The sequence below is a fragment of the Balearica regulorum genome, chromosome 3, assembly GCF_011004875.1.
Source record: "Balearica regulorum gibbericeps isolate bBalReg1 chromosome 3, bBalReg1.pri, whole genome shotgun sequence".
Classification (NCBI taxonomy): domain Eukaryota; kingdom Metazoa; phylum Chordata; class Aves; order Gruiformes; family Gruidae; genus Balearica; species Balearica regulorum.
The window spans coordinates 67,134,074-67,152,704 of NC_046186.1; the positions used below are offsets into that span (position 1 = coordinate 67,134,074).

At 40.3% G+C, this 18,631-nt stretch overlaps 2 protein-coding genes across 2 annotated transcripts in view; one reads left to right on the plus strand and one right to left on the minus strand.

The window, feature by feature from the left end:
* On the minus strand, window positions 1-9,890 carry ADAT2 (adenosine deaminase tRNA specific 2). The gene is made up of 6 exons (XM_075748289.1): window positions 9,763-9,890; window positions 9,395-9,499; window positions 2,770-2,920; window positions 2,091-2,197; window positions 303-375; window positions 1-175 (listed from the first exon to the last, which is right to left on the minus strand). Exons 1-6 carry the CDS (start codon window positions 9,808-9,810, stop codon window positions 135-137), a joined length of 525 nt encoding a protein of 174 aa, XP_075604404.1. The 5' UTR covers window positions 9,811-9,890; the 3' UTR covers window positions 1-134.
* Window positions 9,857-18,631, plus strand: part of PEX3 (peroxisomal biogenesis factor 3) — a 22,840-nt gene continuing 14,065 nt past the window's right edge. The window contains exons 1-2 of the mRNA XM_075748288.1: window positions 9,857-10,012; window positions 17,502-17,633. Of these exons, the coding sequence (XP_075604403.1) occupies window positions 9,940-10,012; window positions 17,502-17,633 (205 nt within the window). The 5' untranslated portion in view covers window positions 9,857-9,939. The remainder of the gene's footprint in view (window positions 10,013-17,501; window positions 17,634-18,631) is intronic.

The following is an 18,631-nucleotide window of genomic DNA, read 5'->3' on the forward strand; positions in this document are numbered from 1 at the left end:
TATCCTATTAGTAAAAACTCTGTGCAGATCATTAGACACAGTTTAATTGGACTGCATGTTTTAAAAAAGGAGGACTCTGAAGAAACCTTCATGTATCATTTTTTGGTACATTTCTGTCTCCTATCAGCGTAGGGCTAACTACGATGGTCCTTTTTCCGTACTTTTGATTTTGGTGCTGCCAAGAAGAAACAGAAAGGGAGAAGAAAAAAAAAAAAAATCAGAAGTGAGTTACAGTAATACCAGTGCCAGCATTCTTTCAAATTAGGTTGGGATCAAAATGGATCCATTAACGTGAGACCTACCATTGGGATTTTCCTGTCTGTAGAAAGCTTTTAACAGTTCCACTGCTTCTTTGGCACGATAGCCAGAAATGCACTGTTCAAATTAGAATGATGTTCATGAGCACAACTGAGAATAACACATTCTATGCTTCACAATAATGCCTTAAGTACAGAGTAATTGTAAACAACTGTACTGTCTATTCCACTAATTTAACATGGACCTTTAACTATTTGGGAGTCAGAAAACCTCCTTTTCAGGTTGACTACCTAATACATTTGAAAAACACTATATTGAGGTTTAGTATAATTTCCCTCATAACACAAAGTTAGGCAAAACAAGCTTTCTTAGTAACTTACGTAAAATTTTTATGCAATCTCTGATTTCTTTCTTATTCATGTATTTCCAACTTACTTCGTATACTCTTCAAGCACTTGGAAATGTAAGGAGACATCACCTAGGTATTTGTAGATATGATTCCTACCAGAAAACATCCATCCACACACCTATTCTTTATTCCTAACAGTCACTCTCAGACCTTTTTGGTCCTTCCAAATTATTTTTCTAGGCCATGAACATTAATGACAAAGTGTTTATATGTCATTAACACTAAATTAATCTCCACCCGCACTAGAAAATAATGTATTTCATCTATACATCCCACTACAGTTGCCTGCAGAAACAAAGGAAGGATTTCTAGTAGCAAGAATCTTCTCCTTCCTTTCTTCTGAACATATAGAAAAATTAAATACCATGTGCCTATTAGCAAATGAACACTCTTCCAGTACTGACTATCCAAATTAATTCAGATGTTAGTTTCACAAACTCCCTGACAGAAAGACGCTTAATAGTTTACACTGGACTGCCAAACAGTATCATCTTGCTGACTGAAATTCTTTCTGAAACTTGAGCCGTTAGTGCTTATTTACAATGCTGAAATAGATTACTTTGTTTTTTACACTTATTAAATCATATATGTTAAATGTGGAAAAGAACTCTAAGAACCTAATCAGTATCCTTGTATAAAGGCAGGATCATCTACAACTATGTAATGTAATAAATGCTACAAATACCCTCTATCTATATGCATGTATAGGTATACTAGTACAATGTTGTAAAACATCTAGATTTATGTATACTATACCTCCACTGAATGCTTATCCAGCTTTTCTTAAATGACAAAGATGCCTCATTCTCCCCAGACACTGTTCCAGTCCTTCAGTATGCTTATTTTTCAGAAAGTTTCCCAATATCTAAACTAAATCTCCTCTGTTACTTTTGCAGTCCATATTTATTTTGGGATTTGAACTATATGAAGTAGGTCTAAGCTAATGCATTTTACCTCATATATTGAAAGACTGTGAGCAAAAATACAATCATTTCCAGTGGCTCAGCTAAAAACCAGTAACTTAGTAAGTTGCTGTTACTTGATCTTTATTGATAATGTGTTTGTACATTTTGCAGTTTAATTTTTCCCTCATCTCTTCCTGCAGCATACGCTTACTGTTCTAAGTATTACACATCTTTTAGATATATTTATTCCTTACCTTGTTCCACGACTATAATTCTTTCCTTTGCTCTTTGATGCATCCTTTTAAATATGTTAAGACTGTTATCAGGCTTTTTCTCAATTTTCTCTAATTTAAGGGCTTAATTTTTTTACATTATATTCCTGTAAAGTCAAATTTACTTGACGTCTGATCATCTTTCAACTGAGTTCTCAAACTGATGCGTAACATTCTCAAAGCAAGGTAACAAAGCTAGGCACAGTACCCTAGCTGAAAAACAAGAGAAAACATTTTATAGCTTACTTCAAATGGTTCTCCTGTGTCTACCATATCATCAGATGAGATGCTCAAAACTGAGCCACAGCCTCCAAATCGTTCATTTCGACAGCCATATACGACCCGTGGAATTTATGTGAATAAGTTAAGGTATTAAGTTAAAGTGAAAAGCAAGCAGGAAGTAAAGTAGCCTGATTTGAGTAGTCATTAAATGTCACTAAAACATGCTTGTACATTTCAAACTAAATTAGCTTGCACTACAAATCCTCCCTCATAAAATCAGAACTTACTTCTGAGTAATGTAAGATGCATTGCTGAAGATGCACCTCCAGCCTTCCTCAGGAAAGGAGAAGCATGAATCCCAAAGCAGAGGCACACAAAGCCATGGGTTACCAATTGTTACAACATTCAGAACTGAACATTGAACTGAGATCAGCTCATTTTACATAATCAGCTATCTCTAAAATGTATTTTTACATCCCTAAGGTAAATCTTTGTTTGTCATAATTGCACCATTACTCTCTCATGCTCAAGTCTCTCACTATTTACCATGCTCTAAATGGAGCTGGGTCCAGCCTCTCAAACCGTAAGAAGGTTCCCCCGCTGGCTTTGCCTGACAGCGTCAGGCCCTTCTCTGTGGGCTCACTGCCCAAAGAGCAACATCTTGTCATCTGGTTTCCCAGCATGAATAAGCATGAAAGGATACTCATCAAGCGCACGGCCGCTGCACACATGATACAAGGCTCTACAGTTACGTACAATATTGAGTGTGCAAACACTTCTGTATAATCTGTGTTATGTTGCTTGCACCAGTCAAGGACCTGATCGATTGCGACCATTTCTGCATGTCGAGTAGCCTAGGAGATAAAAATAAACGTTTTTTTAAAGTTTGCATTGATTCACGCCTTCAAGCTTCTCACTTGTACAGATAAAAATGAAATAAAATGCAGCATCATAAAATCATTCTTTCAAGTCAAAAGTACAATGGCTTGATATCTAATTTATTAATAATGCAATTATTTTCACTTCTGTTAAAGAAGTAACGTAATGCTTTCTTGCGAAGTCTCCTTTTAGTACACCCTTCTGCTGGTTCAAGTTGCAGAAGAAATTTCACAGCGATAGGTATGGCACAAAAACCTGAACAGAAAAGAAGTGTTGACTTTAACTGCAGAGAGACAAAAACAATCTGTAACGTCCCAGTATCGCTCTGGAATGTCTGCAGCAGTGCGTTTCGCCAATCAAATGTCACAGCAAAAATATCACAAACTACTAGCTATGAAAGGACTCTCCAGTTACAAAGCCTGATGCTTATTTGAGTTACAGCTGCTAATATTTTCCTTCTTTTCAATCCATGCTGAAAAAAGGATGGGTTTGACACAGCCATTAGACTAAGACTTCATCAATCCAAACTATACTTCTACCTCTGCTACATGTGTCTCTGTGTGACTTTAGGTAACTTTCTCTCAATACATGAACTTGGGTTAATGTTTTAGCACTCTGAAGATCTGTGGTGATACCTGTGAGATGCTCTACATGGCAAAGGACTCATATAAAAAAAAGTCAGTGGTAAGTTTAATACCGTTTGAAAATGTTTTAAAACTCTTAGAGATCTATGTTGCCTATGCTGACATTAGCAAATAGGGCAGTGCAAGAGGAGCGTATCTGTAGAGCACAACAGTGCTGAGGACTCAACACCAATTTGTGTGGGCAGTTCGCACTGGCCCAGCTCCAGTTTAGTCCCATGGACAGTACGTTCCCAGCAGCAGCTGGGGTGCATTAGGTATGCTCCCTGAGTGCATCTTTTCCGTATAGTTTCATCTGAAAGGAAGACCGTCTGCCATCTCTGAGACACAAACCAAAGCATGGTAAGCATGTTGCCATGAAGGTTCCCTACCTGAATAAATGACATCATAACAGCTAAAGTCTCAGTGCACACACCTGATGGAGACACAAAGCACAAGGCCCTCCAGCAGAATGGTGCCTCAGAACTACTACAGCTACCATAACTCAAAAGTGCAAGATGTGGCTATTCTAGTTTTGTGCCCCTCAGATCAGAAGAGACGTGGATACCATATTGGCTTTTTGACTCCTGAACACAAACTGAAAGCATATAAACAATAAACTATCATTACCAGAGGAAAACATGCCTATAACCTATGACACTGCTCTATACTGAGTACACAGAGCAACTTCTAGGCCTCTGCTGAGCTTGGGAGTACAAGTTCAGAAAAGCCATGCAGCTGCTCTAAGTCATACTGGCTTCTGCAGTAATAGAAGACAGCTACACAAGAGAGATTACACTAATACAGAGTATTACTAGATCCCAGTGCATCCACTTCTTAAGTAATACATAGTGGTTTGATCATCTCACCTCGTGAAGACATGGGAACATCAGGACAAATTCACCACAGGGTGAGAAAGTATTATCCAAGTTACAGAACAGTCTCCATATAGAGACTACCTAGACTACGGCTCCTAATTCACCAGATACAGTCATTAGTTTTCTAAGTCAAGATGATGGCAGAGGTTTATTTAAAAAAAAAAAAAAATCAAGAAAAATGTGGAAAAGCAAACACTAAAGAGTGATTTATTATTTCTCATAACAAGCGGGCACCCAATGAAATTAGCAGGCAGCAGATTTAAAACAAACAAAAGGAAGTACTCTTTCACAAAGCACATAATTGAATTGTGGAACTCATTGCCACAGGATGCTATGGAAGCCAAAACCATAAATGAGTTCAAAAAAGGTTTAGACAAATTCATGGAGGATATGTGCACAGACAGCTATCAGAAACAGCGATCCAGATACAGTCTTGTGCTCCGGCAGTCCCTAAGCTATTCACTTACAGAAGTGGAAAGGAAATGCAAGGGGAAGGTTTACATTACTCTCTCCTTGTTTCTCGAGCTCCTTCCTTAAGCATCTGCTAAAGGTCCCTCTTAAAGACAAGACATGGGGGAAAAACTGACCTTCTGGCTCTTATCCTAAGATTTTATTTTGTATTGTGCTATGACTAGATGGTCTTTTTTATTGACTTGCTGTGTGTAAAATAACATACAAAAAAGATGTTTTTCATTTTGAGTCACTGACTCAATTCATAAGCTTCTATAAGCCCCTACTGTTTTTAACTTGCCCAATCTTATATGTTATTTTAAAGCCAAGAAAACAAAAGCAGGTGAGAGTAGCAATGGAAAAAGAGAATTTTTAGAGAATGACAAATGATGTTTCAAGGAGAAATTATTTGAAGCTGATGTCAGTGGGGAAAAGGCCTTGACAAAGCCTTAAAATAGTGCCCCAAACTGTGGCAAATGTTTCATAGACAAATAAAGAGATCATCCCTGCTCTGAAAAGCTTACCTTGATAATTCTCGTCTAAGATTTAGAACTGTTAAGAGTGCAAACAATACTTAATTTTCAGCTATCACGTGCAAATGATTGCATCACACATGGGAATAAAGATGCCAAAGGAAAAAAAAAGTTGGTAAGGGTCACATATGTTATAAGGATGAAAGTTTTCAGGTTAGTCTGAGGCAAGACTGTGAGCAAGCAAGCACAGGAGCTGCCAGAGGGAACACGGCACTGGCACAAGCTTGTGAATGTATCACCAGGCTGTTGAAAACAAATGTCTTACACAGACATTTGCTGCCCAGTGAATACAAGAAATGACATGCCTAACTATTTTGAAATGCTGATGCCACAACCGTGCTCCTAAAAAAATAAAACAAACACAGCTGTGTATAAAGTCCCTTCATCCAATACCAATGTTGTCCAGAAGAATGTGATGATGATCACTAATTTTGCAAGTAACTTCCATAGAGTAAGCAGCAATGTCTCTGACGGTAACGTGTTCTGCTATGGACGTACATGGCAGAAACAAAGTACGTAGAGTGACAGGAGGCAGCCTGAAAAAAATCTGAGAGCTTTCAGAAACTAATTTTTTTGCCAAAATGAGCAGTTTAGGAACAGAACGAAAGAGAGCATAAAGATGCTACCTGCTCCTAACAGTTAGATCAGAGGATGCAGGGACTTACTTAAGGAGAAGACGGAATTTATTTCACACAAAGCCTAGTGGCAAATTGATTCCCAAGCAAGAGCAGAATTGTAGAGAAGGCCTGCAGATTTAACTGGATAAACGATCATTTTTTAAAAGTGGGAAGAAAGTTTTCTAAGAGTGAAAAAATTCAATATATTATAAGGCTATATTTTTCAGGTCAGAAAGCAAACGCTAAGGGAAGAATTAACAAACGTCAACCTTGCAAAACAAATTACATACAAAGAAAAAATGTCTTGAGATAAAATATGCGAAAAAGGAGTTGGAACTGTTACAGTTGAGATGAGACTCAAATATAATCATAGTGCCACTCCAAAACAAAATTAACATTTTGCCTTTTCAATAAAAATTATGTGCAGAATGTGGTCAAAAGGCAGAACAAGAGTATGAAAGCAGAAATTACAGTGTATGACATACAGAATTAGGATGTTAAAATGACAAAATTGCCTAGGGCAAGAGGGATGAGAGGCAAAAACCCCAAGCTGATAGACCACCTCCATCAGAAAAATACTAAAGAACTTGCGTATGAGGCTGCCAATCTCATAGCAATGCTTTTCAGATATTGAGAGAGAGGATCACGTGACTGAAACCTGTCAGAGGAAACAGAGTCACTGTAACGAAAAATAGGAAGGATGCACAATCCTGACATCTACCGATCCAGGACAGTCTCAACAGCAAAACAGGCAACACAACAAACTTTGAAGGTAATATTATAAGGACTAGTCTATAAAAGGAAAATGAAACAAAATACAGTGTGGATTTACATAACATAGTCAACACTAAACTAACCTAGTAACTTTCTTTGGTGTTTCTCTTGCCTAGAAAAAACATTTGTCAATCTCATCTCTCTGGACTTCTACAATGCATCTGGCACCGTGCAACACAACATGTGAAATTATTGCCAGCCTGGGGAAAGGAGTATAGCACAAAAAATGTAAGGTGAGCAAGCAAAGAAGAGAAGTTGCATCGAAAGGGGAAATACTTGTCTAGGGGGAACTAATTAGCGAAGATGCTCAAAGATCATTTTGCTTAAATGTTTTTGATTGTGACATTGGTATTAAGTGGAGAAACACCTACAGAAAACAGCTAGCAATGTGATGAAAGACATCATCAGAAGAGACAGGGTCAGAGTGTCACTCAAGAGGTGGGTTATTGATGGGAGTAAAAAAAAAAAAAATCAAAACAACAAATGAAGAATAACAAAACAGCATAAAAGACCAAGGAAGCTCCAGAAAAGATGGGTGGACTTACTTCCAGGGAGAAGAGGAAGAATTATTGTTATCAAACAAGGCACAAGAGAAAGTCCATGTGGAATAAAGTATATGATTCTGGTTAAGTGAATTTAAGAAAGATGAATCAAAGCTGGATGTACAGAAGAATTATTACAATGAGTACAGAAAGAAAGCCTGTCTTCTGTGAGGAGATTAAACAGTTGGCTTGGGGAAAACAGGGAAAACAAAAGCCAAAAGGGAACATGACTTTAAATACATCCAAGCTATATAAAATAAAGGGTGATGCTGGCATAAGAGCAGAGAGCTAGAAATGGACCACAAAAAGTTTAAAATGGGAAATCAGATATTTTCTAGCCATCTGAAGAATGATGTTCTGGAGAAGTCCTCCAATGACAGCTGGGAAATTACTTTAAAATGGACCTTGACAAATTTATGGTGTCTGCTGGAATTGCCTCAATGGTTCAAGAGTGGGGTTTTTTTGGTTTGGTTTTTTTTTTGGTTTTTTTTTTTTACACCCAGGATCATTCCTAAATAATGCTGGAAATCATTAGGGAAAAACTGAAAACAATTTCCTGCACATTCACATTTCCCAGCAAGCGCCTCTTTCAAGCTCACATTTTCTTTTAGGCTATATGGAGCAATTAAGTATCTGATACAAAATTTAGAAGCACTGAGTACCCAGCATTTCCAATCATTTCAATTTATGAAAAATTTATGAAATTTATGAAAATTTATGTAATTTATGAAAATTAAGCCACAGAAGATTTGAAACTTGAACTAAACAGAAATGGAAAAAAAAAACCATTTGGCTTTTAAAGATATTAACAGTTGACTGTTTCCAAAATGCAGCCACATTTTTTACATCAGGCTACTTGGATTTAAGCATGTACCTTCCCACAACCCTGATGTTAACATCAAAAAAGTCCAAAAGATTCCCTAATATTTTTAAATTTATTCTGATTTTGTTATCACTCTCATCAGTTATGTTCTGCCTGTTTATTAACACGTGATTTTTATGCAACATTAATATATCTGGCACAATTTTCCTAAGAAGTGTCTGCTTCCCCACAGTGTTTACATTGATTTAACTTGAAACACCTAGCTTCTCCTTCATCTGGCTTTCTTAAGTTGTATTAGAATTATCTTAATACATTACAGGTTGTCCTACAGCACAAATTAGTATAATGATTCATCTTTACTGTTACACTTTTGAGCTTAAAAGACTCATTTTCACCTTTTATTATATTTTCATGTTGAGACATCTAATATAAATTACAGCCAAATTCTGCAATCAGATTTATTTTCACAAAACTTCCAGTTGCACAAAATCCCTGTGGGCTTTAATGGGTCTCACAGCACGTTTAAGATCTAATTTGATGGCTAAAATTGCAAGCATCAGGTCTAAAATTTACAGGTAATATTTTTTAGAAAGAACAATTTTGTCAAAGTGAGAATTTTTGTAAACTAGACATGAGATTCTGTTGCCCTACGTATTCTGTAACTCTACACAACTTCCTGACTCCTTGTCTTCCCTATGCCCCTTCCAAAATGAGACTATTATTTATTTATTCCTTTATTCGTACGGCAGTTTTCCTAGAAAAAGCAACAGAGCTGGATTTCAAATTTATACCTCATTGTTTTTCAGATAACCTTATCACATAACACGAAAGTGCTAGTTTGCTAACAACGTAAACTGTTCCTGGTGTGTCCACGGTGAGAACTTCACCGGAAAGGCTGCGCTCGTCGTTCTTTTCTCACTCTTAACCCCCAGGTGACTTCAAATGCCTCCAGGGAGCACGTCTGAAACCCGAGCACCTTTCGGGGACGACGGCCTCCAGTTTACACCATGACTTTACCATCTTCCTCGCTTCGCTTTCTATTCCGTTCCCCGTCACCCCCGGGCACCCGCTTCCTTTCTCACCGCAGCCGGATGAAGCCGCCCGTACCCCCGCCCCCCCCCCCCCCCGCCCCCGGGGGCTGAGACAGCCGCACCGCGCCCCGACACATGCCGGTACGGCCGTAGCCAGGGGGGACCCTTCTCCCCAACTCACGTTCTTCGTCTCGTTGACCTCGTTCCTGCCCCTCCCTATGACCTCGCCGTTGTACACCAGGAGGCAACCGACGGGAACCTCCCCGTTCTCCAGCGCCTCTTTAGCCTACGGGACAGGCAGACAAACGCGAGAAACAGGACGACGTTACCTGTCAGAGGCACAAGCCAGGCTTTAACGAACCCCCGTTCTCCCGCCCCCCTCGGCGTTGCCGTGAGGGAGGCCCCGGCCCGCCCGCCCCGGGGCTCCCCGCTCCCCTCAGGCCTCGCTCCGAGGCTTGCCCCCGCGGGAGAACGGAGCCCGGCTGCCCGCACCCCTTCACGGCCGGGGGAGTACCGGTAGGCGAGATCGCCCCCTCCGCCCGCACTGACCACGTCGAGGGCCTGATCCATCCAGGCTACCGCCTCCTCCTCCTCCATGGCTGGCACCGGCGGAGCGCGGGCGGTGTTTCCGGGAGGCCGGGCGGCGAGGCACCGCGGGCGGGGCCGCTACTACCGCCCCTTCCGCCGACGCGGGGAGGCGAGGGGCGGCCGGGCCGGGTGCGCAGGATGCTTCGGTCCCTCTGGAGTTTCCTCAAGCGGCACAAGAAGAAATGTCTCGTCCTCGGCACCTTCCTCGGTGGTGAGTACCCGACAGCCGGGCCGAGGGGGGCGGCGGCGATGATAGGGTTCTGTGCGGAGCCGGTCTCGGGGTTGTGGGGCCTCGCTGCTGAAGTGCTCCCGGTTCCCGCTGGGGAGGCCCCCTCAGAGCCGGTGCTCGGCCACTGAGCCCGACGAGCCCCCGGTGGTCAGGCGGGTTCCCGGTTGGCAGGAAAGCTTGTCCGTCCCTGGGCAAGCCCGGTGCCGGCCGATGGCGTGACTGGCCCGGCGGTGCCGCGGGCCCGGCTGGCCTCATCCCTGCACCGCCGCCGCTGTGGGCAGTGGGCTGTTGCGCAGGGAGCTCCGCGGTGGTGTGGAGCAGTCCTTCGTCTTGCTGGTGACAGCAAAACGCACCCACCGACCGCCTTTGGGAGAGCTCAGGTCACAGGAGGATTTTTCTTACACGCAGGAAAATCTCCATGTCTTCCCGTAAGTCCCGAAACACAGGGATTCAAGTTGCCTGGGGGTTCTTTACGGCGGGTGTTTGTGTTGGTTTGAAACAACGTTTAACCATGCAAAGTGTAGGTGACGTTGGTATTATTATTTTTAGGACAGAGACTTAAAAAAGTTACATGTGCGTAGAGGTGAATTGTCACATATAAGCTAACTGCAGGCACAAAACTTAACTGGAGAGGAGGATTTACGTTAATTATTCTAGCCATTCTTTCTCCCTTAAGGCTCTTGTAGGGTGGTTATGGTCTGGTAGGCTCCTCCTTTCCTTGGAGTTATTATAGGGTTATTTTTAGTTGGAATTGGATTTGAAAGAACACCTTGGATCTATCTCTGTGTTTATTAATAAAGTACAGCTGGAGATTAGATACTTCTCAAAAGGTACAGCCATGTCTTTGCATGTTTATATCTTATGCAAGTGACACAGAATTAAATATTACAGATTTGCTAAGGAAAGTTTGTGTTTGTTTATATCTACTGGAACTTGCCTGAACAGTTAAATTTTCTGAGGGCAACAGGGGTTTTGCAGTACACTTTGCCTTGTATTCTGGTGAGGTCTTTCATGAAGGTGAATTGTATATACTTCTGACTTGCCTTGGCGGTCGTGTCCTCTGCATCCTTTCTGCATGAATTCCTTCTGTGTTTTTCCAAAGAGTACCAATTAATACACATTGATAGGTTAGATGATGGTTACTGAAGTACTTGTCAGACCGCTTGTCCAGTTCCCCCCCCTCACCTGCAGGTTTTCTGACTCTGTAAGTACAGCAGAACGTAATGTTTACCACTTTCTGAGCCACCACACTTACAGCCTACCATGTTAAGTAAACAGATTTACTTTAATATACCAGGCTGTAACCTGCAAGCTGTTCCCTCTCCCTTTCAGCTGTCTTCGTGGGAGTGGTGGGCGGACAAATGGGAATAGTAACAACATCAGTCGTCCCAATTTCAGCTAGTAAATATGGATCAATGTCCAAGTGGGAAGGCAGATATTGGGGAGCTTGTGGCTTTTGGTAGTCCTCATAGCCTGAAATCCTAAATTCATCATGTATAAACAGCCCTCTGCCAGCCGGCAAACCATGCTAATGTCACTGAATTTGCAGCTTTTTCCTTGTGATTGGCGCTGTTTATGTACAGTTCAGCATCACTTTTGTTAAAATGATACTGACTGGATGAAGTACACTTTAAAAAAAATAATCACAGACTAAACCAAAGTAACTTAAACTATGACCAATCCAAAAAAACCCAAGATGCTTCTCTTCTAACAAGCACTAACTTCTGACTGAAAATACTGAACTATGCTGTCATTGCCTGTAGTGTGGATCAAGTACCTGTTTTCTCAGGCTGTGATGTATTTGAGACTCTGTAGTAAATCGGGGCATCCGCAAGCAGGAGAACATCATCTGCTGCCACCAGCTGCAGCTTGCACTATGGTATTTTAGGGCAGCGTGGGAGATGGAGGGGTTTACCACAGAGTGCTGCGCTACAGTTGTTCAGCAGCTGAATTGTGAGTGCTTTGGCCATCTACATCTCGGTTATGGATCAAACCTTAAAATAACTGCAGGAGCTATGGTAATGTCACCACCAGTGAATCAGAACTCTTGAGATCCACAACAGACTCTCCTCCAAAAAATACTGCCTAATGTTGAAAGGTAGAATGCAACTTCACATCACTGTTTTTACTTGAAGACAGAATATTTGGAAGTGGCTGAATGATTTAAGATAAGCATCTGCTGATTTAATACCCCATCTCTCTGGGGTTTGTTGGGGTTTGTTTTGTAGGTGCATTTTCTGGGAAGGAAGATGCAACAGGGAAAGTGGGACATCACAGGGTTTAATGATTTTAAGTCTTTAACTGTCACATGGTCAGAGATGAATGTGAATATTTAATGATTCATTAGACAGTACAGAAGAGTCTCTACATTATTACTAGTACATGTTGTATCAGTGTTGCATTACTGAAGAATTATTGCACCGTAATCTGAATTGGTTGGTAGTCTTTCTTCTGTTTACTGAGATGGATTCTTTATGTGCTATCAGTTGCTGTCATGCTTAGTGTAATTTCTGACAATCCCAACACTGTGACAGGTTTTTCTGCTTCTGAAGATAGAAAACTCATAAGAGCACAGACTGAGGGAAAAGCAACTGAAATAGGTGTAATTTTCCCGTACCTATAGAGCGGGCTTGAGAAGACCTCAGCTTAGCAAAGACCCTGTACAAATTCTTCACAACTCTGTGCTTTTAGCAATATAAAGTAAATTGCATACTAAAAAGACTTAAATTTCTTCAAGCAAGCAAAATCTAGTGCTCTGGGATCAAACTCACTAGAAGTATTTAAAGTAGAGAGAGAGCTAGTATGACGGAGCTGCAAGGATGTGTTATGTTCACTTGTTCTTATTGGATATGTAGGTTTACCTTAAAGCAATTTCTGTCTCGGTGCTCAGTGTTCAAGGCAGATTTTAATGGATATTACAAAATGATTCACTGTTGAAATTCTCTCATTGCAGTAGAAGAGCAAGTTCAGGGTGTGTCTGCAACATACGGTTCTGATTTTAGTGGTGAATTAATTATTGCTCAATTTAATCTGTTGCAACCTTTGGCTTGCAGGAAGAGCATGTCTGTTCAGAAACCTGTCTGCTTAGCAAAAAAGTTGTCTTGGTTTGTGAGTGAATGCAGGTGCATTAAATAGGTTTTGGTGGGACTCGGTGATGCCAAGAGAGTAAGGCTTTAGTGCCTTCTTATTTAAACCATGTTTAAACCACTTATTTTCAACCATAATGGGACAACTGTACATCAGTTGATGCACAGCTTGCTTGTACATAAGGACAAACCACAACTTATGGAGCCGTCGATGTTCTGGAAGGGTGCAGGCTTCTGTGTGTCAGCACAATTTCTACATAATGAAATTCTTAAAACTGAAAATTTTCTCTTTTTTTTTTTTTTTTCCTGGAGGAAGTATGGCAGTGAGGGTAAAGGTTACATAGGGTTGTAAAGAGGTTTCTTGAAAACTTGATGCTTCCTAGTTACCTATCCCACCCTTCTGCTCATCTCTCCATTCCACCTGTGAAGAAAGGAAAGGGCTGAGGGAGAGGTAAGCCATAATTTATGTGATGTTAGAAACATCCTACCTGTTTGAGGCTGCTGGCATGAATATGTTAGAGCCTGCAGATTTTGTAAGCTACTTCCATTACTTGCATTTAGATGGGAAGACAGTGCTACAGCTGAAGAGGGCTACATAGATGAATTAGAGCATATTTATCTCAATTCACTGTTAACAGATGAATCTAAGTGTTACTTCCACAGGATATGGGTATTGTAGGCCCTGGGTGCTCCCAGTGTTGTAGGGCAGTGTTGTGGATTAATCCCGACACGATGCTATATGGTATGGAGTATCCTTTTGGTCGTTGGGGTCAGCTGTCCCAGCTGTGTCCCCTCCCAACTTCTTGAGCACTGGCAGGGTGGTGTGAGAAGCAGAAAAGGCCTTGATGCTGTGTAAGCACTGCTCAGCAGTAACTAGAACATCCCTGTGTTACTGACACTGCTTTGGTCACGAATCCAAAACATAGCCCTGTACTAGCTACTATGAAGACAGTTAACTCTGTCCCACCCAAAACCAGCGTTGACAGCCAATACAAATGTAAATACATTTCACTTTGTAGATCAATTTTAAAGGAGTATGAATGTAGTTTGAGATCTTTGCTGAGGTTGCTGTACCTGAAGGTTCTGGCATCAGCTGGTGTAGTCCTAGTTTGTACCACTGATCTGTTTCTGAACCCTCTGTGAATCAGAAGTGTTGGGACTGTAATTGTTTGTATAGTTCACACTTTCATGAAGGCAGAAAAAGGTTTACAGAGAAATTATCTTTTGGGCAGTCTCATTACTGCTGAATTTTCTTAGTTCCTGTTTTGTATGGAACATATGGGAAAGATTCAGTATGACATTTCATCAATACAACAGTTTAGGAATTAGAAATTAATAAAATGCTGCTGCTGCTTTTTGCAGACCTCTGATCCCCTACTGAGAGGTAAAATTGAGTTATATTAGCTATTGTAAACAGTTGGTGTTCACTTTGCTTGTTTACAACAACAGGGATTTTTAAAATGTCAGTTTAGTTTCTTACAGATATGTGAGCTGACTTGACGTGGCAGTTCTTGGGATGTGGCTTTCTCTGGTCCTGCTTCCACCTCCAAGTGACAGTGTTTTCATGTGATGCTTTCAGCCTGGACTACTTAGAAGTCCATGTTATTTGCAAGTCTTCTGAATCAATATAGATACACAAGGTAGTTCTAAAGTAGAATGTGAACACACATGCAGACTCACTCCCGGGCTGGCAGTTACTTGAAATGTCCCATAAGCTGGAGACTTGCAAAGGCTCTGATGCTGCATTCAAGCACAAGTGACTAGCAGGCAGAAATTCATTGTCACAAAGCTAACGATGACGACAAGCTGTGCAGTTAATAACAGAGGCAGCCTGCTGCTGACATCCAGACTTTGTTGTTGTTTGTTGGTTTTGCTTAAGTTTTGTGGATGGTGTGACTTTTACCTTGGTTAACTTCTAATGCATTGCATTCCCAAAGATGAAGATGATACCAGAGTAAGTAACATCTGTCGGTGATGGGTCAAAGTTATGGCTTAGTTCAGGGGATTGGGGGAGAAATGGACTAGTAGTAGCTAGTGTTGCATCATTTTAGACAAGTGGTTTTTTGTCTGGAAACTCCTTGTTAAACCTGGATGCTAATGCTACTTTGGACCCTCACAGGCACGGCAGTTCTTAGTACAGAGTAATCACACAGTTTTAATAATCAAGTATTGAGCAATTAGCTGTCTCAATCGTAACTGTAAAGGTGCTGCTCCAGCATATCACTCAAGGGCATGTGTGTGATTCTTCTTGAATTGTTTGCAGGTCTGTCTGTGTATGTTCAGGAATAGCCTTTTTTTTTTATACTTAGGACTTTTCTGCCACAAAACCTGGAGCTAAAGGATTTATTGGGGGGATGACACAGGACTAAACAACAGTGGTCATTTGTACAAATGGCTATGTGTGAATATAATGTGAAAAATGTGGTGGGATAGAATTATTTTAAAAATCTTATGTTCAAAAATTATTTGCTGATACTAAAAAAATTGTTGCTGTTTCAGTATGTTAGCTGGGGAAAAAAAAAAAAAAAATCAGTACCCTGACAGTCGTGCTCTAAATACATATTCTTGGCAGAAATTGATAAATTTTTTGAGAAAAATAATCTGATTGTTATCTATGAAGTCTCATCTTGGTTAACAGTTTACAGCAGTAAAAATGCATGTTATGTATATTAAACCATAATATTAAAGTTTGCATTTAATGGGGTGAATCTTCCACATGGCAAATGCTTGGTCTGCCTAAAGGCTGGAGCAAGAGAGACTGACTTCCCCGTTTTTATGTTATGAGGCTTTTGAGAAATAAATGGATTGTGGTTGTTCCAAACTGGCCTGGGTTGTAGTTGCCTATTAGGAAACATAATGCTGATACGAATAGTTGGATTTTTTTTGCAATCATAAATATTCGGGCACAAAGTTGACAAGCCTTTTGAAATAATGATGATAGTTCGGAGAATATATTGAAAGGTTTTAATGACCTAAAAAATGTAGTTGAATTCAATATCTTGAGGAGTTTGGTTGTTGGGGGTTTTGGTGGATCTGGCTTATAAAAATAATTAAAACTTTCAGCATTCAGCAACTGTTAAATGCCTCATTCATTCAGATATTAACTTTGAAATGTGAAAATTGAACTTTGAACAAAACTTTGTAGCTCTGAGTATGACTTTGGAAAAGAGCTTGGTTGGGAAAAAAAAAAAAAAAAGACATGATACTCGGATTTCTTCTTCGTACCATTATTGACTTGATAGAGTTAGAGCTGATACTCTGTAAAGGAGTTTTAGTACTTGGGGGATTCCTCCCCAGTGGACAGAAGATGATCAATTTATACAATAGTCTTTTCTGCTTGGGTTTGTTCCTGTCTTACCTCCTGCACATACTCCAGTTCTTTCATGAGAGAACATGGGAAGAGCTTGTTATGCACCTAAATAGGTAACTGCTGCTACCAGTGAATACAGGAGGCAGCAAATGAACTTGATACACAGGAGTTGTTAGGAGAAACCCTGGGTGGAGAGGGAGAAATTCAGGCAAAGCAGCTTGCAGTGGGCAAAGATGCTGAGGGTAAGTATAGAAGATGTAGTGGTATCTTGAGGAATGGCTTAGAAAGGGGGTCAGAGGTGAGGAAAGATGAGAAGAGGGCTATGGGCAGCCTGGAGAGATGTCTGAACCCCTGGTAGTGTGGGAACTTTCAAAGTGATGTGTGTTAGGAGAGGAGGTCATGTAGAACAAAGTTTTTTGGTGGGTCTTTGTGGAAATGCAGATTCATAGTGAGGGTGATGAGGGACGATCACATCCTCAGGGTCAGAATATTGGGGCTGGAGAGCAGGAACCAGGCATTCTAAGAAATAAGAGGGCCACAGTCAAGTGCCAGTGAAGCTAAGGTTCTTCCTATGGACAAGTTTCAGGACTGAACAAAGAAACTGTTGGTCTGTAACATTTTTCTCTTATGTGATTTTTTTTTTAAGACTTGAGGTTTAGCTCTAACTTGTGCTAAATTTAGAAAGATATCTTTTAAAATAATTAAATTTTCACCCATCCCCAGACCTGTGCATTTTAGTTTCTTTATTCTTTGTTTTTGTTACTCTACATTTTGTTCTCTTCCCAATATTTGCTTCAGTCTTTTCAGTACTAGTTGTTCACATTGCAGTAGTACCAAAAATGCCTTCTTTGAAAGGCAAGATATTCCTTCTCAGGAAAGTTTCGTATACTGATTCAAGTCATTAATTAATTTTGAAAACATTATTTCTGAGTATTGCTTTGTCAATCGGTGTTCAAATACTCGCATATCCCTCTAAAACCACTATGCACCCTTACAGTTTAAAAGCAAAGAAAGGGGCTAAAGGGGCCTTCCTCAGATTTTTAAAGCAGCTTGTAATATGAAAATCTCTCTGTAGGAGTCTATTTATTGGGAAAATATGGGCAGAAGAAAATCAGAGAAATCCAGGAACGAGAGGCGGCTGAATACATCGCCCAAGCACGAAGACAGTATCATTTTGAAAGTAATCAGAGGACATGCAATATGACAGGTAAGATAAGGAAATAGTTACTGTTCTAGATAGGTGGTATTATTTGGGGATTTATAGTACATATTGACAGGATGGAAGAAGAGTAAGAAATGTAGGTGAATTCAAAATCTTATTTAAATCCTAATGCATAAATTTTGAATAATAAAACCAAAATCTGAAGAACAGAGGATAGAAGGGATTTCTAGAAGTCATCTTAACCCTTGGTTTGAATATACCCATCTATAATGCATACAAATATATGTGCAGCTTACGATTTCTTGTCACTTAAAGACCCTTTGTGTATTGCCCTAAATTGCATGTGGTATTGAGGTGCAAAACAGCACCCAGATTCAAACAACCCTGAATTTACAGCAGATTATTTTATTCATTATAGCACGTTGTTAGTAAGCTACACAGACAGCTTGGTGGGTAATTTTTATTTACAAATAAGAAGCACATCAGCCCATGAGTTCTGTACATTTCAACAGTTAAAAGGGACTTGGTAGCTGGGGAGCAAAAAAATGAAAGTGTTTATATTACAGCACTGGTCTTTGGATTTTTGGAGAGGAGATGGTAGGGGAGAGTTTAACAAAATCTTTGTCATTCTTGTAAATACAGGCCATTCAAAACTATTTCTATAAAACAAATTGGGTGGCATGTTCTTCTCCTGTTGAAATTTGTAATGGCTTCTTGGGTGGCTGCAAGTGCTTTCTGGGCACTGTGTTTACCTTGACATGAAATACCCTGGTATTTCATTTTCATCTTTTTCCATTTTGTAGTGCTGGGATTGATTTTACTGCAAGGACTAAGTTTTTCTTTGCCTTTCGTTGCACAAAGTATCTTCTGTCTGGCAGCGTGCATTCTTGTCAAGATTTTTCATGTTTTGTTCTTAGTATTTATTATGTTCTGTGCATGCTTGTTTTTCTATTTCCTGTTCCCATCATCTAACAGCAGATTGGACATTGAATATTCCAAAACTAAAGGATTTTTTCCCCACCAGCTTTCTTTTGCTTAAAACA